This window comes from Penicillium hordei (assembly GCF_028827395.1).
Source record: "Penicillium hordei strain IBT 12815 chromosome Unknown utg000005l_segment0_segment0, whole genome shotgun sequence".
NCBI lineage: Eukaryota > Fungi > Ascomycota > Eurotiomycetes > Eurotiales > Aspergillaceae > Penicillium > Penicillium hordei.
Genome location: NW_026623146.1, coordinates 1,044,401 through 1,069,091, shown reverse-complemented (window position 1 = coordinate 1,069,091; position 24,691 = coordinate 1,044,401). Strand labels below are relative to the sequence as shown.

Here is a 24,691-nt window from a genome sequence, read left to right as displayed (position 1 = left end):
TTCAAGTACGGAAGTCGGGAGAGCTTTGAATAAGGATAAACTTTGATCTAGACTCATTTCATTATGTCTGTAGCTTTCATGAGGCTGCTGCACTGGGTCATAGCCATGACTTCCACCAACAGATGGTGACGAAAATTGAGCCTGCAAAAGCCCCTGAAGTTGAGAGACACTTTGCTCAAAAGAATCCATTGTACGCTCAATTCTTTCGATGCGGACTACCATATCATCGCCGGATTTATTGTTCCCAGTTATGACAGGTTCGGCTCTTGGTGGTGGGTAGCTGCATTGTATCTTGACTTTGACGCAGTACGAGCAAGGTAGGGACCTGTCACATTTGATTTTGCGTCGGCGACACTCAAGACAGGAGCGCACTGTGGTGCTAGGTGGATGGTGCATTGATTTGAAATTTTGCTCGGAGCCTCATAATGGCTCTAGTGGGGAATTGCGAGGCTGCAAGTCAACACAACATAAGCAACTTGAAGTTGATGATGCGAGGCTGAAAAATTATTGGTCAGAGCGGAGCGGCGGAGGCCCCAGTCCGCATTTCTAAGCGTCAGCTGCGCGGCCCGCCTGAGCTGACATTTCGGAGACGGAGTAGATCACATCATTATGTTATTTCTCTTAGGACAATTGCTTTAGAATAATTATAGGTGTTGTTTAATTGGTTGGAGCGGGGCAGCGGACAGAGGGTCCGCATTGTTGTGCTAGGTAGTATTTGCATACACAGCCTGATGTGAAATCAACATCAGATAGATATAGCGAAATAGGGCAGCTAAAATATATAAAGATGTCATTCCATCCTTGCTGTTGCACATTTCTCAGGCACGAAAGCACAAGTATTCTCATCCAAGATCAGTACTTCATCTACAATACAATAACCCGAAATGGCATCATATTTGAAGAACGTTGCAATCATTGGCGTACATCAATTCCATCCTCAAAACATACATGTCACCCCAGCTGACAACCTAGCAGGCTAGCGGCAGCATTGGCAAGATCATTCTTGATGGCCTTTCTGCATCTTCCCGGTTCGAAATTACCGTCATCTCCCGCAAGGAGAGCGAGGCAACTTTCCCATCTGGCGTGAATGTTCTCAAGTTCGACTACTCAGGCGAAGGTCTCGAGGCTGCATTCACGGGCAAAGACGTCGTCATTTCGGTGGTGGGTGCCACTGCATTTGGCGAACAGAAGAAGTTTGTTGATGCTGCCATCCGCGCAGGCGTCAAGCGTTTTATCCCATCTGAGTTCTCGATAAATAGCCAGAATGATGCTGTATTGCAATTGCTGCCACTATTCGGACAGAAGAAGGAACTCATCGAGTACCTCAAGAGTAAGGAGACCGACGGGTTGACCTGGACCGGTATTGCTGCTTCCGGTTTGTTTGACTGGGTAATTCTTCCATCGCGAATTGTAATTCTCGACCGTGAACTAATCAGTGAGTTTTGAATAGGGTCTTGCAAATGGCTTTTTGGAATTTGACATTGCCAGCCATACAGCTACTATCTGGGATGGGGGCAACAAGAGTTTCACCTTCACCAATGAGAAGGCCCTCGGCGAGGCTGTTGCTTCTGTTCTGGTGCATCCTGATGAAACCAAAAACCAGTTTCTGTTCATTGCCTCGGTTGAAACCACTCAGAAGGACATCCTTGCTACTTTAGAGGAGGAGTCAGGAGTGAAATGGACAGTAAATGAGACTACCACCGACATTCAAGTCACCGAAGCAGCCAAGAAACTTGCTGCTGGGGACTTTAGTGGTGCTTTTTCTCTAGTTCGAGCCACTGTGTATGGCAACACCCCGGGTCTCCATTCAAACTATGCCAAAGAGGAGAAGCTGGCAAACGATGTGTTGGGACTTCAATTGGAAACCGTCAGCAATGTCGTCAAGCGTGTGCTCAATAAATAGATCAAATTTTTAGCCATATCACAGACCACTTTTTGAGTGCCGTTGTCTTTTAACATCTTTTCCAACAACATATGACTGCCATAGAAAGAAATAATGCAAACAAGACAAATTCTGGGACATTAAACTTTGACTAAAGACCCACATATTTTGACCAATCGGGGAGTAGACATTTTGTCCGAACGTAGGACGCTGACTAGTCTGACTAATCGCGGGGCAAGGCAATTGGCTGAGAGCGATATCGCTGTCGCGGTGAAATGTTACAAGCCTTCAACCACATCACCAGCGAAGCGGTAAGTACAGTTGTATCTCATATTGATATTTTGCTATGAAAGTTTCCTGTAACTCTAAGCCATGTGATCTGTGAAGCATTGAAGTTAGCAGAGCCTCCTATATACTGCATGCGGGGCTCTCGAAACGCTTTGACTCATACAGGCCTCTGGTAATATGTGAACCAATTCAGCATGGAGCCGTTGTTCTTTTGTATATCTTTTGATTGATCGCGAGTTTTGACTTATTGGAACTTTTGGTTTGCTAACTCCCACAAGATTAATACCCGTTTTCATATAAAACTCAAAAGCAAGATGGCTACTGCATTCCCGAAGAAGAAGTGCGGTACGTTCTTGAAATTTTCAAGCTATCCTATCCATCGCTCAATGCTAACATTTTACAGGTGTTCTCGGTGCCACTGGCTCCGTGGGCCAGCGCTTCATCCTACTGCTGGCAGACCACCCCTTCCTTGAGCTCCAGGCTGTGGGTGCTTCTGAGCGCTCAGCCAACAAGAAGTACAAGGATGCCGTGAACTGGAAGCAGGCTTCTCCCATGTCTGAGAAGCTCAGCAACTTGGTCATGCGTGACTGCAAGCCCGAGCATTTCTCGGATTGTGACCTTGTCTTCTCTGGACTGAACAGCGATGTTGCTGGCGAGACAGGTATGTGGTATCAGATGTATCAAATTTCACATATTAGACGATGTACTGACACCTCCCCTAGAAATGGCGTTCATTAAGGCTGAGATCCCTGTGTTCTCAAACGCAAAGAACTTCCGCAAGGACCCCATTGTGCCTTTGGTGGTTCCTACTGTCAACCCCCAACATCTGGATCTGATTCCTCACCAGCGTGAGAAGTACGGTCTAAAGAAGGGCTTCCTGGTCTGCAACTCTAACTGTGCCGTCATTGGTATCGTCATTCCCTTCGCGGCTCTCCAGGCTAAGTTTGGCCCTGTTGAGGAAGTCGAGGTTTTCACCGAGCAGGCCGTCTCTGGAGCCGGCTACCCCGGTGTACCTACCATGGATATCCTCGACAACGTCATTCCCTACATCAGTGGAGAGGAGGACAAGCTCGAGAACGAAGCCCAAAAGATTCTGGGTTCTTTGAATGCCAGCGCTACCGGTTTCGACGAACAGACTGGTCTCCGCATCGGCGCCACTTGCACCCGTGTTGGTGTTACTGACGGCCACATGGCCTTCGTTTCCTTGCGCTTCAAGAACCGCCAGACCCCCACCGCCGAGCAGGTCAAGGAGGCGCTACGGGAGTACAAGTCCGAGGCACAGAAGTTGGGTGCTCCTTCGGCACCAGAGCCCGCTATTAAGGTGTTCGACGCGCCCGACCGTCCCCAGCCCCGCCTGGACCGTAACATCTCCGGTGGATATACAGTGAGTGTTGGCCGTGTTCGTGAGGGTGCCCCAGGCGGTCACTTTGATATCCGATTCGCTGCCCTCTCTCACAACACCGTCATTGGAGCCGCTGGATCATCCATCCTCAACGCCGAGGTTGCAGTTATCAAGGGCTACATTTAAGTCAGTTACGAAAAGTGAAATTATCAGCGCATGTCAAATAGATACAGGTTTTCGTACAAATGAATTAGATCTCATTGGTCTCGATTCTTAAAGGGGAAGTTCACGTGTTCACGGGTGGATCAGGGCCCCGAATGTAGATGACATAAGCAAGCGTTGAAAATCCACTAGTGGAGTCTGATTGGTCCGAGTGGAGAATAGGGCTCACAATCACCACACACTAAGCGAATTCCTTTCTGATTTGGATCACCACTTCGCGGCTTGAGCCTTCTCTTTCGACACTCCGACCACCTAACCTTCAGTCGACAAATCAGTCAAAATGCGCGGCCCGTAAGTTTCATGAGATCGCCTTCTACATCACTATTCTGCACACTGGCCTCGTCTATCTGCCAGATTGCGAGTTCAGCCAGTCGCTGCGAGAGTGATCGAAAATTTCTCGATTCGGAACACCATCACTAACAAGAATGTTTCTTTCAGCGGAAAGCACCAGAAGCGCCTCAGTGCGCCCTCGCACTGGCTCTTGGACAAAATGTCCGGAACCTACGCGCCCAAGGCCTCCCCCGGTCCCCACAAGCTCCGGGACTGCCTTCCCCTGATTGTCTTCATCCGTAACCGGTACGCACGCGACACCCTGAATTCCTCGATACGCGACGAACAGCCACTGACGTTTCTTTCGTTGATAGTCTCAAGTACGCCCTGAACGGTCGCGAGGTCAAGGCCATCATGATGCAGCGTCTGGTCAAGGTTGACGGCAAGGTCCGCACCGACACCACCTACCCCGCTGGATTCATGGACGTCATCTCTCTCGAGAAGACCGGCGAGCACTTCCGTCTCATCTACGACACCAAGGGCCGTTTCACCGTCCACCGCATCCAGGCTGAGGAGGCTGAGTTCAAGCTCTGCAAGGTCAAGCGTGTTCAGCTCGGCAAGGGCGGGATCCCATTCTTGGTTACGCACGATGCGCGAACGTGAGTTCCACACTCCACACAAGTTCCGTGTCATTCAGTCGTTGGACCAAGCTTTGGTTGATCGGCGGAGGACAATGGAAACAGTAAGATCCCAATTTATCAGGACATGGTTTTGCTAACTTGCGTTTGCGCTCTACAGCATCCGCTACCCCGACCCTGCCATCAAGGTCAACGACACCGTCAAGGTTGACATTGCCACTGGCAAGATTCTCGACTTCGTCAAGTTCGACTCCGGTGTTGTCATCATGGCCACTGGTGGTCGCAACATGGGTCGTGTTGGTGTCATCACTCACCGTGAGCGTCACGACGGTGGTTTCAACATCGTCCACGTTCGCGATGCTCTTGACAACCAGTTCGCTACCCGTGAGTCCAACGTCTTCGTCATTGGACAGGACAAGCCCTGGGTTTCCCTCCCCAAGGGTAAGGGTGTCAAGGTACGTTATATTTCTCCCAACACCGATTTCTCTATGAATTATACCCTAACATTTTTTTCCCTAGCTCTCCATTGCTGAGGAGCGTGACCGCCGCCGTGCCCACGAGCTCGCCAACTAAATTCACAATATCTTCTGATATTCGTGGATTAGCTGACAGCTTAAAACAAACACTAAAAACAGTAGCTGGGAAACGGCGTCTTGTCTTGCTTAACGGGCTTGGATAATGCATTCTCGTAGGTTCGAACCATAGCAAACAAAACAGGAACGGGTTAACCGCTTCGTTTCCGAGTGATATGATACCATTTAACGTTACCTCTTTTTCGAACTATTTAATGACCGTATTTTTACTTTACTTTACTCGATCTTCAACACTACCACTTCCTGGATGATTAGCTCATATGTCTGTGCTTATTGCTCCGCAATCATCCCAGGGATACCTTTATATACTCCATGAAGATCAGGGGACAGGTAGTTTTTTTCCTTTGGTAATATGTAGTCAAGATGCAAATGCCTCACAACCCCCAGATTCTACTACGACTCAAACCCCGCTAGCACTAATCAAGCTCGCCTTCTATACCAAGAGCTCCTGCACAATAAAGCCTCGGCTGAACCTGCTTCGGCAGTCTCAAGCTGAGACCAAGCATCTCAACAGCAGAGAAGAAGATCTAAGACATGCATCATCCCGCCCCGTAATATATTGCCTACATGCTCATCTCCGGCGCGACCCCGGTAGCTCGAATGGATCAATCCATAGCACCACCGCACCACCGCACCACCTCATCACCGCACCTCGGCTTGTCCGATGCAACCGCCCTCCCGTGTCGGTGTACATAGTAGTACCCGTGGCCACCGCACGGGGAAAGCGGAAATTACCGAGTTTTCAGCCCAAAATCCTGAAGATAGCGACTAGAGTAACAAACTCAAGTCCGGATCTTCTCGGCCGGTGTTCTGATTCGCAAACTTGCGTATTATTAACGCCTTATTGTTGACTTATACCCAAGCAGCCCGAGTCGCCCGTTATGGGAGAAAGATCATCACCTGCAGAGGTCAACAATGGCAATCAGTGGCGATCACGGTGATGCCAGAGGTATCGCGGCCCAATCGATGTGTGTAGATCGGGATCCTTGGCTGGGCCAAGAATTGGGATTGATATCCACATGCTGTGTAATGAAAATCGAGGTGTGCCCGGCAGATGGAGCTAGCTCATGCGATGCAACAGCAGAAAGTGTCCGATGTGGGGTTATTCCAGGTTTCCTTTACCGCCGGCCGTCAGTACTTGGTCTTTTGCTTATTCCGTACTGCATGTATATGTATGGACCGTGTGGGCGCTTGACAACCATTTGTAGTGGGAATTAGATACATATATATATCTACAGTCCGGGTTAAAAGTGGGTAACTATATAGGCGAGCTTATGCAAAACAAGCAGGAAGAGCGAGAGCGAGAGCGAGAGGCTGTCTAAGCATAACTTATTCATCTCCGGTGTCGGATTGGGGAGGCAACCTCTCATTCTCTATCGGGTTGGGCGGCTCTTGAAAGTTGAGCGGCTCTAGAAAGAGCAATGGCTTTATAGAATCGGCGTTTGCTCGGTTCAACCTAAATGCACCTACCACACCCTTCCGAGCGATCACGGGGAAGACAACAAGGGATGAGCGAACCAACCGGCTCGCACGTCCAGTCTTTAGAAGTATATTTTCTCTCTTACATTTCTCCGACGGCTTATCATGGGTGTCGTGCCAACGGGTTGGAACGGGATAATCTGATAGATCCAAACTCAATTCTAGCACTCGGCTGTCCCACGTTCGAAACACCACTGGGGATTCTGGGGTTAAGGTCTCCGTGTTCCAAGCGCCGTCCAGGTGGAAATGCTGGAAAGTATGCACGACAGCATGGGGCTATATAATACCTGACCCATCATTTTATGCAGTGTGGAGAGAGGTGAACAGGCCTTTGCAGGGGTTAGTAGTGGTAACATATTAAAAGGGAAAGAAAGATAAGGCTGAGGTAGTAACGAAGTGGCAAGGGGGATCTTGCCTTGATTATATCGCTTCATGCTGCATTCTAGGTGGCTGGCTGCACTGGCCGGCATATTAGCATGTATCCTAGGAATTTGGAATCCAGGCTACACGAGACGCACAGCTGGGTATAACTATCTGGGGGATGCAGAACACTGCAGTTGTGGGTTGTGGGTTATTCTTAAGCGGGGACCCCCCTGAAATCCAGAATGTTGTGTACTTTTGTTCAAATGCACAATCGATCAATCGATCAATCCACTCGTAAGAAGCGCCGGCGATCTAAGGCGACAGAAGTGGAGACTCGGTGTAAATCCAAGCTACATAGGAAGAGGCCAGATATTGCGCCTTCCAAATTGAAGCGAGTCATGAGACTTTTCTTTTCTTATGTGTCGGAAATGCAAATACCGGGCCTAGAACTTGGTAGCGGTTCACTATAAACTCCGCATATGGATGCTGCACTTCGAACTATCATAGATGGTACCCCGGGAAATAAGATATCAAGTTGCGAAACTCAAGAACCATCACCTTTTCTGACATGATATCCCTCCCCACAAACTTTGGAATGCGTGGATCTAACCGCGATCCGTCCCAGTCCCAAGGAACTGGGTCTAGGGAGACAATCTGGATGGAATTTCACGTAGAGTTTGGAAATGATTGGACTGGAGAACATACCCATCGTAGAATTACTTACATTGTACTTCAACGCCAGCTATGCGGTGGGGATTGTTTCGCACGCCACCGGCATGGAAATGTCGGTGGAAGAATTCAAAGAACATGAACAGGAAATATGTGTCAATCCTTTGGGCTTAAGTTGTTGGACATCGAACATTGGAGGTGTCGGTCTAGCGGTGTAGTAAGCAAGGCTAGGAACCTTGGAATCTCGCACGGGTCGAGTCAAGGTAGTATTGAAGCATAATCTTGTTTTTAATTTAAGAGCGAAACGTTAATTTGGAATTATATTCTTGATATAAGGATATAATAACGGTCTACCATTTTAAGCCACAAGGTTCAAAACTTGTTCCTGATCGCCGTCTTAATTGGAAATTTGCCTAGAACTCGATATTTTGATGCTTAGATGGTCTACTTCCATAAATATAATTCGATAATTCGATAATTCTCTCCGGTAGGATTGACGGGCAAACCAATAGCAGACTTCCATAAAATCCACAAAGAAATAAACAAGTATTCTAAAGTGTTCGATTCGTATATTCCCGAAAAAAAAAAAACTTCCTTTGATCGTCAGTGACTCCACATTGGCATTTTACGGCCACTACGTTAGCGCCCATTTTTGTGTACAGGATCTGGACCAATCAGTCATTTTTAGAAATCGAGTGGAGATCGACTCCGTATCTGTCTCTCATATATCTCATACAGACAATATGATCCTTGACTAATTAGGTCCCGATTTTGAAATTCCAGAATAATCTTTGGAGGTTGACCGCTTCTCAACCGATTCCTTCAGCAACTAAAGAGACTCTCTCCACTTGTCATATTGTTAACCGAGCTAAATCTTTCCAAGGTTTCCCTTCTGCAGCCCAACGGCCAACGGGTGTTCGGCATAACAATCTCGGTAACCAGCAGAGAAGCCCAACTTGCAGATCTAATTCCTTTTTATGGAGTTCACCAGTTTCTCCCCGATGTAGGGCCCCTGGAGGTTTGGTCCTTAGAGTTTGAATTGGGTAAGCCCCCTCGCCCCTTCAATATACTTCCAAAGGCAATATTTCCCCCCTTTTCTCCATAGCTATTCCGGTCAGGATGCCTCCCAGCAGCCTGAAAACTGGGATTAGTGCCCCGTTTGTTAATATGCCCAGAGTTCCTGACCCATTTTCAAACCCTCGTGATGTGTCGAACGTGGCGGAAACAAGTAACAGGGATAAAGGAAATCCATCGGCTCAGGTCTGATGTTTAAAACCAATCACCTTCACCTTTCCGATCAACCCGCTTGTTTATTATCTGTGCGTATTTAGTTATTTTCCTATTTCTCGTACACATACGGAGTATCCCGCCGTACCTCCTGCTCTCGCGCGTCTAGCATACACCTCTTCTCTCACCTGGGCATCCTTGTCCTATAATTACTCTATTCAAGCGCCGTGTTACATGAGCGTCAGTGTGTCCTTTGCCTAATGTGTTGGCCTTGCTTTCTTTTCCCGATGGTGTCCGCATAAATGCAATCGACCAGCCCAGAAGAATCGGTCTTCGAGCCGTCCCCCCAGACCTTTTCCACTCCAGAGGACAGACCATATTCGTTACCCATGAAAGTAACCATGCCTGCTCAATCTAGCCTTACGGCTTTACACTGGGGATGTTCTTATCCGTTTATCTTCCACCTCAACTTGGAGATTCCCTCCTTTTTCGTGTCTTATCGCTGGTGGGAAGACGAGGCGACAACTGTGTTCTGGGCCTTCGATATCCAAGAAATCCGCCGTGTGATCCAATTCGGTCTTTTTCGCGACGAAAATTTCCCGAGGACTTCGCTTTGCGCTCGAACTGTGGACATTATTGACAACTTTTTGATCGCGCTGTCCGAGCCCCATGAGTATCAGCTCCTTGGAAATCTCTCTCATATACAGAGGGTGGAGGAGATCCTACGCCGGTCAAGTATATCTCCTTTCCAGCCGATTCCTTGGAGTTGGCTCCCACCACAATCAAGCCCTACTCTAGATGCGCGGGAAATTGCTGCCGCAATCGAGGCCGAGAGCCATTTCCACTTCCGACAGATTGCCTTTGAAGAGTTTGTACGTGCTGCTCTCGGATACAGGGCTATTTTCGTGGAGTGGTTCCTGCAACAGCATGCAGCTCTTTATATTATTTTCCAGGACCATCTGAGTGCCTACGTAGAGGATATTCCTCTATATACAGAAGTGGAAAAGGTACGTTACCTAAGTTTGCCATAATCATCATTATATGGAGCCTAAGCTGACTTCTATAGCATCTTCGGTCGCGGAGTCCATTCGCACACCGAGCGCTGGTCCAGTGCCTACTGGCTGTGCGACGTGGCGGGAATCGTGACATTTCTAAACCGAACACCGCTGGGTTTGAATTCATCGCCGGTCCTATCCAGGCCTTATTCAAGGACCAAGCAGGAGGGCTTACGGGTATGCTTAAGATTTTGAGCGTTTTGGCAATCCGATTCCGCCGACAGTACATCCATGCTCCTACCATGGATTGGAAAACTCCATTTGAAACATCCATTCCTTTCCTAGACGATTATCTCGAGTCAACATCTCCAACAGATTTGGCCCGCAGCATGAGAGGCCTGGACGAGCACAATTTTGCGGAGTTGACCCGACAAAGCCTGATAGCCGAGGATGCTGTCGTGGGAAAATTGCTGCTACAGTGGCGCAAACTAAGTATTTCTATTTGGGAATGCTGTGCTGCACTTCCAGACCTGATTCCATATCTGCAAGAATGTGCACAGGTGAGTATTCTTTACTCCCAAAATCACCGAGCTCCTCTAACCATATAACCACATGAACAGTCCCTCGTAACAACCCGTAATTATCATTCTCTCGCAGCCATCATCAAAGGCCTGCACACCTATACCATTTTGACAACACGCCCCACCAACACCACCGCCCAAGGAAACGCGATTACACTCGAGACCCTAATCCCACAAGAGATGATCTCCCTCATGAGCTCCGTTGACAACTTTGCCACCTATCGCCAGCACTACCAAAAATTCCCCGGCATTCCTTTCCTGATCGCCCACATCCGCGATCACAAAGAAAACGGCGAATCCGTCCTTCAGCCGGTTTTTCAGTATATGCAAAGCACCAAATAAAGCCCACAGAGGTAGTCACCAGATCAGCGGCCTGCTTAGGCTCCTCTCCGGCTTCGGCTCCGGCTCCGGTGAGACAATAAAAGCAATATACTTCGGTGTGTGCTTGGCTTGTGTGGCTGCAGGTGGCCGAGACCGCCTCGCGTGGGCTAAAGATTGTTTCGATTGTTTGTCTTGCTGGTCAGCAGCTAACGCATTGATGGTGTTTTTTCCTTGGCAGTTTTATGAGGGGGGGGGGATCTACAGATGACGACCTCAAATGCTATATTTTATGATCTGTATTTCTATACTCTGATACCCATGCTAGCATCGGGCAGCACCGGGGAGGGGAGTCCGGCGTTTCACTGTGCTAATATGAATCTATTTTTCTTTCCTTTTTTTCCCTGGTGACATTCAAGGTTCTATTTATATTTGCATAACAGTGGACGATCATTAGATCTGAAAATGTAACTAGACCAGCTTATCTCGTCCACAATCCCCAATGTAGTTAAGCAAATACAAGCATGCCAGCAGATCCACCCAGCCGCATCCCACGCCTTCTATCTCTCTTATGCGACGACCAAGGATCTACGAATCAGATGAAACCCATTCCATCCGAAGAGCCGCTTCAGGCAAGAGTAGAGCCAAAGATGAACCACGCACATATGCAAACCCACGCACAAGTAAGGGAGGGAAGAAAATGGAAGGGGAGGAGGGTGAGCCGAAGACCCCGCCCAAAATTTCTTTGCTTTTTCTTTGGTATTCAACAAGAAAAGGACAGAGTGCATCTATTGGTCTGGCCAACCAAAGCAGCAGGTCACACCTCATTCGCGTTTTGCAGCCGCCTTAGGCGCCTTCGCATATCCAAAAATGCCCAAGAAATACGCGATTCTATTGATGAACAGGAACGTCGTGATCCCAATGTTACCCCAGGTCAAAGCGTTCCATGCCGCAACGTCTGCAAATGCGTCCCAGCCCATCGCCAAGTACGTGGCGTAGACATGGCCTACGTCAGCAATAGCAAGTCCAATTAGATAGTTGCGTAGTACTCTTGGTTCTGTTGTGGCATGGCAAACTCCCACGCCGACTAGGAAGAGGAGTGAGTAGATATTGCCGAGTTGGTAGGCGAGCGCGATGCTGCTTGGGTGCAGAGTGGCAGGGGCTGCGATGGTGGGTGTTTGCCCGGCAATAAAGCCTTGGAGGTCAAATAGGGGAAAGACACTGCCGAGGGCCCTGCATTAAGTAGGGTCAGTGCATGGTTGGGAGGAAGGGTTGAGCTGGTCGTACAGAGAGATAGGCTCAAGGACACCGAAGAGGATGTGTGGCCATGTTGGGAAGATGGTTGGCATGTTGGGGTCCTATAGCGTTTAACGTTATTCTTGTTTGTCTCTTCTTGATTGTTGTGCTTTGGTCTTGACTATCATTCGATCGGAGCGGTCTGCATAAACAAAGCTCACGCTAGCTTCACTTATGCAGAGAGAAAGGCAACTCACGTTTAGTTGCTGACGACAAATATCAAGTATATAATGTAAATTGTATGATAAAATCCGATCAAATCAATGAGCGGAATTCAGATAGGAGATCCTTAAAAAGAATTGCCAGGGGCTCTCGACACCTGGGCAGAATGCTGGGAAGCTGACGTAGACACCCCCGGAGGCCCGCTTTACTGGCACTCGTCACCGCCCGTATCCGTTATCGTATGGATCTTATCAGAGCTTCATCTTCTGATCCCCAAAGTCATGGACACAATATGTCAGAGACATCCAGGATGATATGCAATCTGTGATAGCTGGCCGAAATGGAATCTGCGAGTGCATTGCGGCCTCTTGATGAATCACTACTCCGCGAACTCCCTCAACTCTCTCTCCGTATCGCCCCTCTACGAGAACCAGTATCATCACGAACCCTAAGCGTCCCGTCGCCCCTCGAACCCAATGCCAGTGGGACACGGGACTCGAATAATATCTCCAATTCAAGCAGCAATAATGGAAAGATCCCAGCAAATGCAAAGGCCAGCCTGCCGACAGTTACGGAATTTCTAAACGCTGCGCGCATCAGGAAAACCGAACTCTCAGCAGACTCGCAGTCAAATGTGGAATGTCCCCCGAGGCCGATACTTCCTGCTTTTGTGAATCTCCGTGCCCTGGAAAAGTTTCCATTCTCGTCGTCCTTCGACGATGACGCCCTTCAAGGGCCCCGCAAGCGTCGACGCCGAGATCCCCAGGCCGATTCATTCAGCGAGCATCTACAGTTACCTATCCCTCAAGCCCAGAAGGAACAGCGGCCTCCTCCATTTGGGCCATTTGCTATTCTAAATGGATTGAATGAGCCTCCGCCCAATGCTGCCCTTCTTCCACCCATTGAGGCTGGGTCCAATATCTCCCAGCTTTTGACTAAGCCCTCCGGAGGCGATGCTGGTGTTGACCCCGGGACGTTAGTTTCGGCCCAAGCCGCTGTCCTAGATAGCCAGCCTGCGGAAAGACGGGATACTAGGCTCGAAGAAACCCTCAGGACGTCTCTCAATGTGGATGAAGACGACGATCGTAATGATAATGACGAAAGTGTTGAAAGTACTAACCCAGTGGATCCTGATGAGATTCCCCTTGCTGTTCGCGAAGCAGAAATACCGAAGAGCAGTAAGGCGTTGCTACCCCCTCCTAGAGAAGATGTGCCACTGTCTCCTAAAACTCGCGGCCGGTCCCGTAAAAACCTGAGAAAGTGGTCCGAAGAAGAGACGACTACTTTACTCCGAGGCGTGATTAAATGTGGTATTGGCAACTGGACTGCTATTCTTGCTCAACCGGAACTGGAGTTTAATCAACGAACTGCCTCGAATTTGAAAGACAGGTATGCCCGGTTCTTAGTCAACTGTATGGGCTTACGCTAAAAGCTTCGCTATGTTGAAGATTCCGAGTCTTATGTCCATGGGCTTACAAGTAAGCAATCCGAATCTAACTAACACTCTAACATCACCCAATCAAGATATCTAATATTAGCACAGCGCATCCGATCCCAACGAAGCTGCGAAACAACTACACGCCACTCTCGCTAACACCCTACTCAAAGCGAAAGCAGAGGGCTCCGACGAAACACCTGGCAAAATCCAGCTCTCCCATATAATGCCCTCCAATCAAGGGTTTGAGCCAAAGTCTGGAGCAGGAAGTCCGACTCGCAATCCACAAAACCCCTCTATCTCGAGTACCGTCTCATCCACGCCGGACGCAAATCCCGGGAGTAGTAGCATTACCCAATTGCAGTCACCCTCATCAGGAAATAGCACACCCGCTCTCTCAAGCAAGTCCCGCACAACCCTAGCTTCTCTTGGAATCTCCGAACCACACGTCGCGAAAACCAAACGTCGCTCCCGGCGACCCTTCACAACCGCCGAAGACGAAGCCCTCCTCAAAGGCTACGCAGTGCACGGCTTCCAATGGACCCTAATCCAGCAAGATTCACGGTTGAACCTCAGCCACCGCAAAGCGACAGACCTTCGCGACCGCTTCAGAACGAAGTTCCCACACGCTTATCGCGACGGTGGTTCTGTGAGCGGAAAAGCCCTTACCAACCAAAACCAGAGCCAGGAGTTGACTACAGGCGCATCGACCCCCCGTCCACATCCGGTCAACACGGAACAATCTCCAAGTAAGACTTATGCCATGACTCCAACTTCGACTCCGGCTACCACTCCCCGCAACTCGGTGCCTAGGAGGAGTCACGCTGCTACCCCTTCGCAGTCCAATTTTGCCCAGATTGACCCCGCGCTCTTACCTCCACCTCCGCAGGGCTTTTTGGAGCACTCGATGTATCTTCCTCCCGCTGCTTCGGGTGTGCTTTCTTTCTCTTTGGATGATGGATCTGGGGCGGGTGCTTCTTCCGCAGTGGAGACTCCGTGGGAAGATAATACCCTTGCTCCTATGATTTGGGATGAATTGACATAATCAGGGGCCGAGCCTTGGATGCACTATGTCACCAACACATGTCATGGATTTTTGAATTTACTTTTGCGTCTTGGTCTTCGTTCTTCTCCTTTTTCTCATACCGTTTTTGTTTTCTTGTCCTCTTTCTTTTTGCATTGCATTTTTGGTGCTCTATATCGTCTTTTCTTTTCCTCCGGTCTGTCTTCTTTGTTGATCTATATCCCGCAGTACACGATGGTTTTTGCTACAGTTTCTATTCAATAAAAGTTATCTTTTTGCTGTTCAATGTCATCGACAATCAAATTCCCACTATAGAGAAAAGGATGCAACAGATTTGGTCTTCTCACTATGCATAAAGATGGTACCACAAAATATCAGACCAAATAAAAAAGTAATAATAAATTGACGGAAAAAGAAAAAGTAGAAAACGCGCCTGTCCACCCAGATAACAAATAAAATCTGTACTTGCTTGTATCTGCATCTGATTGGGCAGTAAGAAGTAGTGAATTCGGATATCAAACGAGCATAAAAAAAATCAAGCAATGACCGTCACATAGCATACACTGCGGGTACCCATTTTCAATCGCGAAAGATGTCTGCCGGGGAAAGGACACGAGCGTGAGGGAGCGGAAGAAGAAAGAGGATAGAGATGAAGGTAAGAAAGGAAGTCCGAAGAGGCCGAATGCAAGGTCTCATCCCATCCTGAGGAATGAGACATGCTTCCCGTTAATGAATTAATAGTCAAGGCACTGGTCATCTACCACGCATTGCGGTCCCAGTTAGGATCTGCGGAATGATCATTAGTACACATCCAATAAAATATATTCGAACAAGCGACTAGAATAAACCCACCTTGTATGTAGCTAGCAAGCACCTTACTCCCCGTCTGCAGAAGAGGGTGTCCAGCAACGATCTGGAGGAAGCGCTGCAGACCCTCACGACGGTGCTCGATGACGTCGTCGCTGAATCGGTTGGTGAACACCTTTCCGGGGAGAGGGGGTATCGTGACGCGCGTGCTCTCGCGCTCCAGGATATCGCGGAAATACTCAAAATCGGAGTACCGACGGCGCACGACGGAGTGTTTCAATTTGAAGGCGGGGATGTTGGTCCGGCACACTATCTCGTACGATGTGTACATGTTGCGAGATGTCCCGTGGGTTTGGGGGTTGCGGACCTATTGCAGCCGTTGTTAGTCTGGGGTGTTCATTCTTGGTGCCGGATGGGGGGTGGTGATGATGCGGGTTTGGGTGGAGATGTATGGAGGCTGATTAGGGGAGAGATGTGGGCACGAGACTCTGGGGTATTGGAGTAGGTGATTGATTCGGGGGTGGATATTGGGAATTGTGCATCGTGTAACTCACTTCTATCTCGAGAAAGTTCTCGGGAGGTCCGTAGATCTCCTCAAAGGACTGCTGTCGCGATTCTGGGACGGACTGCATCGTGGTGGGGTTGGGGTGATGCGGAGGGGAAGTTGAGGGGAAGGCGAGCGGGGTTTGATATTGTGAATGCTCAGATGGTGAGTTGAGCGTGGGATATTCAATGAGATAGCTAGTCTCCGTCTAATTCCCGGGAACTGAACACTACAGAGCAGATCCTAAGGTATCCGAGCTCGGAAGTTGGAGAAGCATATCTATCAGTGGGGACCGGGGAAATAATTGATCCGCCCTTTTGGCTTATCTTCCTGACAGCCGTTTGACATAACTAGTTTTCTCGAATTGTCTACTTCATGTAACAACTTTATCTGCACAAACTTAAACAGAAAAGCAAAAGGCAAAAAAGCTAGCAAAGACTGTATAATGGCGGACTGTTCTTATGTTGTCTAGTTCAAAATATACACACTTGAGGGACCCCCCAAAGCTACCAACACTCCCTACATAGTTTATACTTAGCCATGACCAAGTTAACAGAATGTTCCCCCTCAAATTTACAAACAGCAACACCGAGCTTGCATGTCCCTCCTGTGGAACTATATTGAAGCAGACTTACTGCCTAGGCGGACATGTCTCTACTTCTCACCAGGATTGACCCCCCTTCTCCTCTTTCTCTCCCTCTCTAGGTGAGCAGCTCCATTCAATCCATCATTTTCTTTCCCATTTTCTTTTCCTTCTCTGCAGACTGCCAGCTGAACTAGATAAGTAGGAAATAAATTAGTCGTACTAAAATTTCAATAGTGGCCGATACCTAGGTATATATAGTCAGCGACATCATCCAAGGAGACTATCAAATCTTTAGCCTCCTTAATACATCTTTCTAGAAAGATACAGCCACATTAGCCAGCCATCAAAGTAGTCCTCCAAGAAAATACACGCTAAGGAAGAATATAGGGCTAGTGCAAGATTTGCCTTGATACAGGCAATGATGAGGGCATGGTGGATGTTATCTGCAATATATTTATCTGCAGGGAGGTTATTTTAAAATCTCTAAAATAAAACCATTCTAGATATAACTAAGAGCCAGTATGATAATTGATTAGCAAAAATCAATAATACATACCTATATAACTTGAGCAGTATTCAGATATCACGACGGAGCTTCATTTTATTGCAATGGAGATGTCCGAATTAGAGTTTGTGCCAAAAACATTGAAAGAGTTGGTATGGTTTTCGCTCCCCGGCATATGATTTCTGCATAACATGCATATGCAAAAGCCTGAGATGCATTTACCACGAGGTTCTACTACTTCCCGGCATATAATGCGTTCATCCTAGTTCCTGAACGGTAAATTGAGTGCTGTACTTGCGGGAAACGAAGCCATTCAATCACACCAAAACCATAGGGTTAAAGCGGGTGGCACCAAGTAGGTGACACAGCCGAAGGAAAATTTATAAATACAACGTTTAGTCCCGAATGTGTAAGATCTAAATAAGTCAATAATGCTTCAGTTTTATATTCTGGATACTCGTATTACAGACATTGGTCAGTGTGCCGGCGATATATTCTTATAACAATCTAGAGGGCTTTGTGGACAACGACCCTTTCCATTGGAGAGTAAATTGTTTATATAGAGGGAGTACTTGAAGATCTCAACAATCTTTCATCAATTGGAAGTCCAGACCGGAGATAAGAACCGGAGTTAAGACATTGTGACATAACCCAAATCCAGCGCCCGTGACCGAGGTCGGGACTTATCAATCAACTATGTATCGATAAGCACGAGATCTCCTCATCTCACTACCACAGCAATACAACATACACTATGAGTTCAAGGGTGCCTGATGATGGCAGAGAATCCCCAAGTGGCCCAGAAGGGACCTGGCACCCTGCCCGCGAATGGCTTGAAGAGGATGAACTTGACACCGAATATCACCCCGCGTTAGAGCCGTCCGAGCATGATGGCGCATGGGAGGATGACATATCCAATGAAGACCAGCCAATGGGCTCGGGGACTGCAAGTGGTAGGACTAAATTCTAGGCCATCAAAACAGTATGTAAATGGACTGACCGCTTCTTTGTGATAGATAATACCCACATCAACATCGGAAGCATTCAAATCGAACTTACGGCGGACGATTCGGAGAGCGAGCACACGGACGACCTGAACGAAGGACGCACTCGTGGTACGTTGTGCCAGAAATTCTCGAAGGATGCCAGTACAATTGCTCACAAATTCCAGTACCAGCTTCCCGATTATTCGAGTTGCTTGCATCCAGTGGTTTACAACATATCCTCCAAGCCAACGGTTGGCCGACGGCAATGGAAGATGAGCAGGAGCAGCTGGAAAATGAAGAGGATGGGTTGAGCGACGAAGATTTCATGCCCATATTCCGAAATCGCCTCCGAGCCGGACGGTCCGCAGAAAGAGCTAAACTTCCACCGGTTCCTAACCCAGAGGGCAAGAAATTGATGGGCGAAGGTCTTTTCGGAACTGACCAATTCTACGGCGACCGGCTCAGGCAGCGCAAGAAACACCTAGCGACAAGCCTGATGTGGCGAGAACTAGGCATTGACACTGATGGAGTGCGGAAAAGAGCCGGCCAATCTATCTCTCAGGTAGGCCAAGTGTATAGCCGACACACGGAGATTATGATAGCGAGCAGGACTAACGCATACGTTTGGCGCCGAATAGGGCCTCATTCCAAGCTCGGTTGCGGACAGGATCATTCACTATGACACGCGAAGTTATTCAGGCCAGTTCTCAGATGACGGGAATTTCTTTTTCTGCTGCGCACAAGACTTCAAGGTTCGAATGTACGACACGTCCAACCCGTACGACTGGAAATACTACAAAACTGTCGAGTATCCCTTCGGTCAGTGGACTATCACCGATGCGACATTGAGCCCCGACAACCGCTTCCTTGTCTACAGTTCAATACGAAGTCAGGCATACATGGCCACCACAGACCCAGAGGACGATTCAGATCCTATGGTTTTAGATTTATCTACTCCACCAGGCCAAAGAAGAAGACGGAGCTGGGGTGGTTCGCACTTCGGGGTATGTGCGGTGATACTTTTATTGATATTTCAATGGTTAACCTAGTCCATTTTTAATAGATCTGGTCTCTTCGCTTTTCTGGAGATGGGCGCGAGGTTGTCGCTGGCACATCGGAAGATTCGGTCATTGTTTATGATCTAGAAACACGACAGCCAGTCCTAAACTTACGAGATCGGCACCAACATCATGTCAATGCTGTGTGTTACGGTGACACGTCTTCGCCACACATCCTGTATTCTGGATCCGATGACACGACAATTCGGGTCTGGGACCGACGGTCAATGGGTGATGGGCGTGAAGCTGGTGCCTTTATGGGCCACACCGAGGGACTGACCTACGTTGACAGCAAAGGCGACGGCCGGTACGTCCTATCGAATAGCAAAGACCAAACGATGAAGCTTTGGGACTTGCGAAAGATGATGACATCCGCCGATATCGAAAACATCGACCCCGTCGATTACACAACCGGCTTCGATTACCGCTTCGAGCAGTATCCAGATCAGTACCGCAGAAATGCCAAGAATGACTGCTCTGTTGTTACATATCGAGGCCACCGAGTGCTTAAAACCTTGATTCGCTGCCACTTCTCGCCCTCGGGAAGTACAAACTCGCGCTATGTTTACAGTGGAAGTGAGGACGGCAAGGTTTATGTGTACAACTTGGACGCCACCCTAGCCGGCACCATCGACGTTGGTCAAGCGACACTTAACTCTCGACCGCGTGATCCAGAGGCCTATGCTACAGCGTATGAAATGAGCGGGGAGATGCTTTGGAGAACTTGCGTTCGCGATGCAAGCTGGCACCCAAGTGCGCCGGTACTAGCAGGTAGGAACTATACCACGGAACGTTTGTTTAAGTCCACATAGCTAACCCTATGTTTAGCAACTTCTTGGAATGGCTGGGGCTTGTCTACTGGCACTTGTACTGTGCATTCGTGGAACGCGGGTGCTAATAAAGACGAGGGAGATCCACCGGTTGGCAAAAGCTGTAACGACAAATTACGATACATCCCTGAGTTCGACCAATACCGTGAAAATGCACCCCATAGTCGACCTCGGCGTCCATTGCGCAGTCGGCCAGTTCGTCGATGGGTTGGTGATGAAGAAGCAGAGGACACAGTATGGTAGGCGAGGGATGATTGTTCTTTTTGGTCCAACAAAAAAGCATTCACAGATGGCTTTTGATTCTGCACATCCTGGGCGTCTTTACTAATGTATCTTTGCACAACACATACTCCATGGTAGTCAAATTTCTTTTGACAAATGCAATCTGTCATCTCGTCCGGTCCACCACTGTAGATATGATCCCGGGCTGTTTCAAAAAGCTCAATATCAGGGAATTTTAGATGGAAATGAATGCTTGAAGGGTGTGAATTAAGTAAAACAAGGACCCCTATTGATACAGAATGCGAAAAAAAGGTGGTATCTCATAGATAGCGATCATGCTCTGCCTCCTATCGCTGGCCAAAAAAAGCGCCAAGTGGCCGATGGGGATCGCCACGGAAATTCAAAACATAAAAAAGGAAAAGTGGTCCGAAATGGAGTCAGGCTCGGAGTCCAGGTTCTTCGGGGAGTCCCGGGGGGTATGTCATGGTGTGTAGGCGATATGATAGAGCGGTGTCATTCAATGGGTTTGCCTGCGACCACCTGGGTAGGATTGCGCCATAACGCCTCTTATCATTCTCCATCTCTTGCCCTCTGAGGACTTTCCCACAATCAACAGCTTTTCCATCACTCCCAACTTGTCAAATGGATCTGACCGTCTCCTGGGAGTGCCTCTCCCTTAGGCGCCACCGACCAGCACTTGGTTAACGGGGATGTGAACTATAACCAGTAGGTTAGTATAACAGTACATGAAAGCTGCATTTGTGGATTGATATCCGCATTCTGGAACACGTACTCAGCTTGACGAAGTAACCAATGGCTCCCTATCGGCGATGTCAGTATTCCGGCTTGAACTGCGATCCAGGGGGTGCCACAATGGCACAATGGTACATACCATAACAAGGAATCCCATGCCAACGGCCTGGCTGATCTTGATGAATTCACGCTTGTCGGCTATTGGAAAGTCAGCGTGTCATGAACTCGCGAAATGACTGCCGATCAACATACGCTTGGTGCAGCGGCGAACAAATTGCGAACCCTCGCGGACGAAGTCCTTAGGGATATCGGCAAGCTCTTGGAAAGTCTCAGACATGATGGCGGAAATGAAGAATTATGAAAAGATTAAGAGGAACTTGAAGGGGATTAAGTCGCGACAATTGGAGAAGAACAGGTGGTTTCTCCGGGAATGACCAATTGGCCTCTATGGGGCTCGGGCAACTGGATAATATTTGTTCCAGCTCCAAGGTCTGGCCCGCTGTGGTTCGCCCGCGCAATTACATCGCCATCGCTCATCGTCGTCCCCAGCTATATCATTGTCGTGAAGATTTTTGAACTTGAGGATCTGCCCTCGTGATTGACGAACCGTCGGCGCGCGTGTTCATACTCCCCAAGAGTCGTTAACGGCTACCTTTCCCTTGTTTTCTGCTCTCACTCCTGTCTAACCCATCCCCATTTACTCAATCGCTTTCTTGCTGCCTGTCTGTGGCAGCTTCTCTTCTCTTTTCTCTCTTTCTACTCTGTATCCGAACATTCGCGGAACAACTCTGGTTCCCTTCTCTGTACATCGCGTCTGCAACTCGCGCAAGTCTTGTTTCTACCGGAAGCGCTTCCTCGCTTCGGATTGTACGTATTGTCTGGCCTCATTTGTTTCTATGTCATGTCCTTTTCATGTTACCCTTCGGGGGAATGGCCAATTTTCCGTCCGCTTTACCTGTGAGGACTCAGTCCGACGGGCTGTTGGGAACCATTACGGGAATCGCGCTACCCCTACACAGATTTCGGCTTTTTTCTTCTTTTTTTCTTTCTCAAGATGTTATTCTTAATGCTAATTGGTGCCTTGTGTCTGCAGACATGCACTTTTCTTGATTTGCTCAGAAGCGGAAAGGATCAAGAAGAAGAAGGGCCTGTATTATCGAACATCAGATACTCAGGCAATTTCAATCATTTCTTTGAGGTCCAATCCCCTGAAATCGATACTAATTTAGTTCGCAATGGCTACCGACGACGATAACTTCGACATTGACATCTACGGCGACGGCACTTACAATGCCAATGACACCGGAGATTTCAAGCAGGAGGATACTGAGCTCGTTCTGGATGCTCCCGAGAATCAGCCCGAGTCCAGCACTGATACCGTCAAGCATGAGAACGCTCCTGCCACTCAGACCCAGCAGGTGAACAATAATGCAGCTCCACCGGCCCCTCAGCAGCAGGCACCTCAGCAGCAGACTCCCCACCATGGTCTGCCTGCGCCCCCCCAGGGAGTCAAGCGAAAGGAATACGAAGACCAGTCCGTGGATCCAGATGCGACAACTGCGCTGTTGATCTCGGATCTATCCTGGTGGACTACCGATGACGATATCCGAGGCTGGGTGAACCAAGCCGGAGTCGAGAACCAGCTTAAGGACGTGACCTTCAGCGAACATAAAGTGAACGGCAAGAGCAAGGGGTAAGAACGTTATATACCTGGTCGCAAACCAAAACAATTTCAAGCATTGATACTAACATTTGAAAACCTTAATAGTCAAGCGTTTGTTGAGTTCACTACCGCGCAGGCAACGACAGCGACTAAACACAACATCGAGAGAAACGGCGGTCCCGCGCGTAAGCACACCGTGATCTACACCAGCCCCCACCAAAACCCATTTAAGACCCTGCCCAAGGATACCCCGATGCGCAATGCTGGTGGCCGCGGCGGCGGTGCTGCCCACAACACCGGTGGCAACCCCAACTACGGCATGAACAACCACACTGGTGGTGGATTCCGTGGCCGGGGTGGCTTCAACAACCGCGGCATGGGTGGTAACATGAACAACAACTTTAACAACCGCAATTTCAACCCGATGGGTGGATTCCAAGGCGCGCCTAACCCCATGATGGGTGGCTTCCAGGGTGCCCCGATGGGCGGAATGCAGAACTACGGATTCAACAACAACCGCGGCAACATGATGGGTGGTATGCGCGGCGGTGCTGGTATGCGCGGCGGTCGTGGTGGGAACCCCATGGGTGGTGGTCCGAACATGATGGGTATGCCTACTATGACTCCCCCCATGGGTGGCATGGGTATGAACCCGATGGCTGGTATGAACCCCATGATGGGTGGTGGCATGGGCGGTATGGGAGGCAACATGCCGATGCAAGGTAAGCGATCCTGATATACTGATTATCCTCTCGGTTCCACGATCCTGACTTTCTAGGACAACAAGGTTTCCAGGGTCCAACCCCCGGATTCAATAATCAGGGCTACTACAACCCAAACCCCAACAATCAGCCCGGCGGCTCCGACGCAGGTTCCTGGAACCCCCACGGCGCGAAGCGCAGCCGTCAAGACTAAAAATATCACGCGTCTCGGTTGGTTCTGGTGGTATTTTCTCAGAGCTTCTTGCTACTGATTATGATGGTCTTTAGTGCGCGAGATTTCTTCAGATCGAAGAGGGGTTGTTCTTTTGCCATATTATTTTTATGGTTGCTTTTTCATGCTCAGGTTGGAATCATTGGGGGAATTATCGGAATGGAATGGCTGCAGAGAAATGCCGAACTAGCGAGGTTGTTTTCAGATCATCGTACCAGTTCCGGTCCTGCTTGATTTTTCGCTTTTTTCTTTTCTTTTTTCTATGGTGTATTAGGATATATCTTTTCCATTTTCCATTTTCCATTTTCTATTTTCTAGGTACAGAGTACATGTATGTATGGACTCTGTACATCCATGTAATTAGCTACATACGTAGTCGAGATTTCGGGTAGAGGTAGACTGCCAAAAGGGCACTGAGAAAGAAGAGAGGGTGGACAATATAAGATATAATACCCTCACATCCAACTATTATCTGGGAAGCGATATATATGAACGATTAATATATCTGCAGGTAGCTAGTACACCTGCTCAAGCTACATGCGAGGTTATGCACTGCAATACAATGCCCCTGCACCAAAGGCGCCTTTGGGCTGATATCTACCAAATAGAAGCAGGGTACATCCTAGTTTGTGTAGAGAGCTCCCTGTTTATATTGCTTGCCTAAAGTAGACTACACACATGTAGTATAGACACCTGACGGGAGCGGTGCAAGAAGGTAAACACTAGGTACGCACTCTAGTGGAAGTTGTCTAGAACTGAGACTGGGAGGAGCTTCATAACGCGTAAATCATATTTTCATTTCCAATTCAATCTTGTAATTCGTGAAATGTCATGTAAGTAGTATGCCCCCCAAACGCATGACGACATTATGTATCTCCTTGAAGTTAGATGCCCAATCGCTGTGTATGTAGACTTGTACAGGAGGGGTTTTTTTTTGTAGAATAAAGCGCGATAATTCAACATTAGAAAAAAAAAGCAAATATGAACAGAAATCGGGTAAGACATTAGGGGTATCAAGCA

The 24,691-nt window shown here is 48.5% G+C and overlaps 10 protein-coding genes across 10 annotated transcripts; 7 read left to right on the top strand and 3 right to left on the bottom strand.

Annotated features, from left to right (window-relative positions):
- Nucleotides 1–884: 884 nt before the first annotated feature.
- On the top strand, nt 885–1,903 carry N7537_009353 (aromatic alcohol reductase; the record flags this gene model as incomplete). Its single annotated transcript, XM_056900407.1, has 3 exons — nt 885–920; nt 976–1,389; nt 1,451–1,903. 3 exons carry the CDS (start codon nt 885–887, stop codon nt 1,901–1,903), a joined length of 903 nt encoding a protein of 300 aa, XP_056749075.1.
- Nucleotides 1,904–2,484: 581 nt separating this feature from the next.
- N7537_009352 (aspartate-semialdehyde dehydrogenase family protein) lies at nt 2,485–3,698 on the top strand (the record flags this gene model as incomplete). Its single annotated transcript, XM_056900406.1, has 3 exons — nt 2,485–2,515; nt 2,574–2,831; nt 2,893–3,698. 3 exons carry the CDS (start codon nt 2,485–2,487, stop codon nt 3,696–3,698), a joined length of 1,095 nt encoding a protein of 364 aa, XP_056749074.1.
- Nucleotides 3,699–4,014: 316 nt separating this feature from the next.
- Nucleotides 4,015–5,215, top strand: N7537_009351 (40S ribosomal protein eS4; the record flags this gene model as incomplete). The annotated part of the gene is made up of 5 exons (XM_056900405.1): nt 4,015–4,025; nt 4,173–4,310; nt 4,379–4,663; nt 4,803–5,097; nt 5,162–5,215. 5 exons carry the CDS (start codon nt 4,015–4,017, stop codon nt 5,213–5,215), a joined length of 783 nt encoding a protein of 260 aa, XP_056749073.1.
- A 4,159-nt stretch (nt 5,216–9,374) lies between these two features.
- Nucleotides 9,375–10,891, top strand: N7537_009350 (RasGEF domain-containing protein; the record flags this gene model as incomplete). Its single annotated transcript, XM_056900404.1, has 3 exons — nt 9,375–9,980; nt 10,040–10,528; nt 10,589–10,891. 3 exons carry the CDS (start codon nt 9,375–9,377, stop codon nt 10,889–10,891), a joined length of 1,398 nt encoding a protein of 465 aa, XP_056749072.1.
- An 800-nt stretch (nt 10,892–11,691) lies between these two features.
- Nucleotides 11,692–12,216, bottom strand: N7537_009349 (uncharacterized protein; the record flags this gene model as incomplete). Its single annotated transcript, XM_056900403.1, has 2 exons — nt 11,692–12,100; nt 12,155–12,216. 2 exons carry the CDS (start codon nt 12,214–12,216, stop codon nt 11,692–11,694), a joined length of 471 nt encoding a protein of 156 aa, XP_056749071.1.
- Nucleotides 12,217–12,665: 449 nt separating this feature from the next.
- N7537_009348 (telomere repeat binding factor family protein) lies at nt 12,666–14,805 on the top strand (the record flags this gene model as incomplete). Its single annotated transcript, XM_056900402.1, has 2 exons — nt 12,666–13,714; nt 13,869–14,805. The coding sequence occupies 2 exons, from the start codon at nt 12,666–12,668 to the stop codon at nt 14,803–14,805; spliced, it is 1,986 nt and encodes a 661-aa protein (XP_056749070.1).
- Nucleotides 14,806–15,541: 736 nt separating this feature from the next.
- On the bottom strand, nt 15,542–16,223 carry N7537_009347 (sorting nexin-3; the record flags this gene model as incomplete). Its single annotated transcript, XM_056900401.1, has 3 exons — nt 15,542–15,570; nt 15,637–15,958; nt 16,146–16,223. 3 exons carry the CDS (start codon nt 16,221–16,223, stop codon nt 15,542–15,544), a joined length of 429 nt encoding a protein of 142 aa, XP_056749069.1.
- Nucleotides 16,224–17,980: 1,757 nt separating this feature from the next.
- Nucleotides 17,981–20,343, top strand: N7537_009346 (WD40 repeat domain-containing protein; the record flags this gene model as incomplete). The annotated part of the gene is made up of 6 exons (XM_056900400.1): nt 17,981–18,179; nt 18,243–18,341; nt 18,398–18,774; nt 18,851–19,216; nt 19,276–20,041; nt 20,099–20,343. The coding sequence occupies 6 exons, from the start codon at nt 17,981–17,983 to the stop codon at nt 20,341–20,343; spliced, it is 2,052 nt and encodes a 683-aa protein (XP_056749068.1).
- A 655-nt stretch (nt 20,344–20,998) lies between these two features.
- Nucleotides 20,999–21,412, bottom strand: N7537_009345 (translocon subunit SSS1; the record flags this gene model as incomplete). Its single annotated transcript, XM_056900399.1, has 4 exons — nt 20,999–21,039; nt 21,116–21,143; nt 21,215–21,273; nt 21,328–21,412. 4 exons carry the CDS (start codon nt 21,410–21,412, stop codon nt 20,999–21,001), a joined length of 213 nt encoding a protein of 70 aa, XP_056749067.1.
- An 898-nt stretch (nt 21,413–22,310) lies between these two features.
- Nucleotides 22,311–23,653, top strand: N7537_009344 (uncharacterized protein; the record flags this gene model as incomplete). Its single annotated transcript, XM_056900398.1, has 3 exons — nt 22,311–22,768; nt 22,844–23,460; nt 23,517–23,653. The coding sequence occupies 3 exons, from the start codon at nt 22,311–22,313 to the stop codon at nt 23,651–23,653; spliced, it is 1,212 nt and encodes a 403-aa protein (XP_056749066.1).
- Between the last annotated feature and the right edge of the window lie 1,038 nt (nt 23,654–24,691).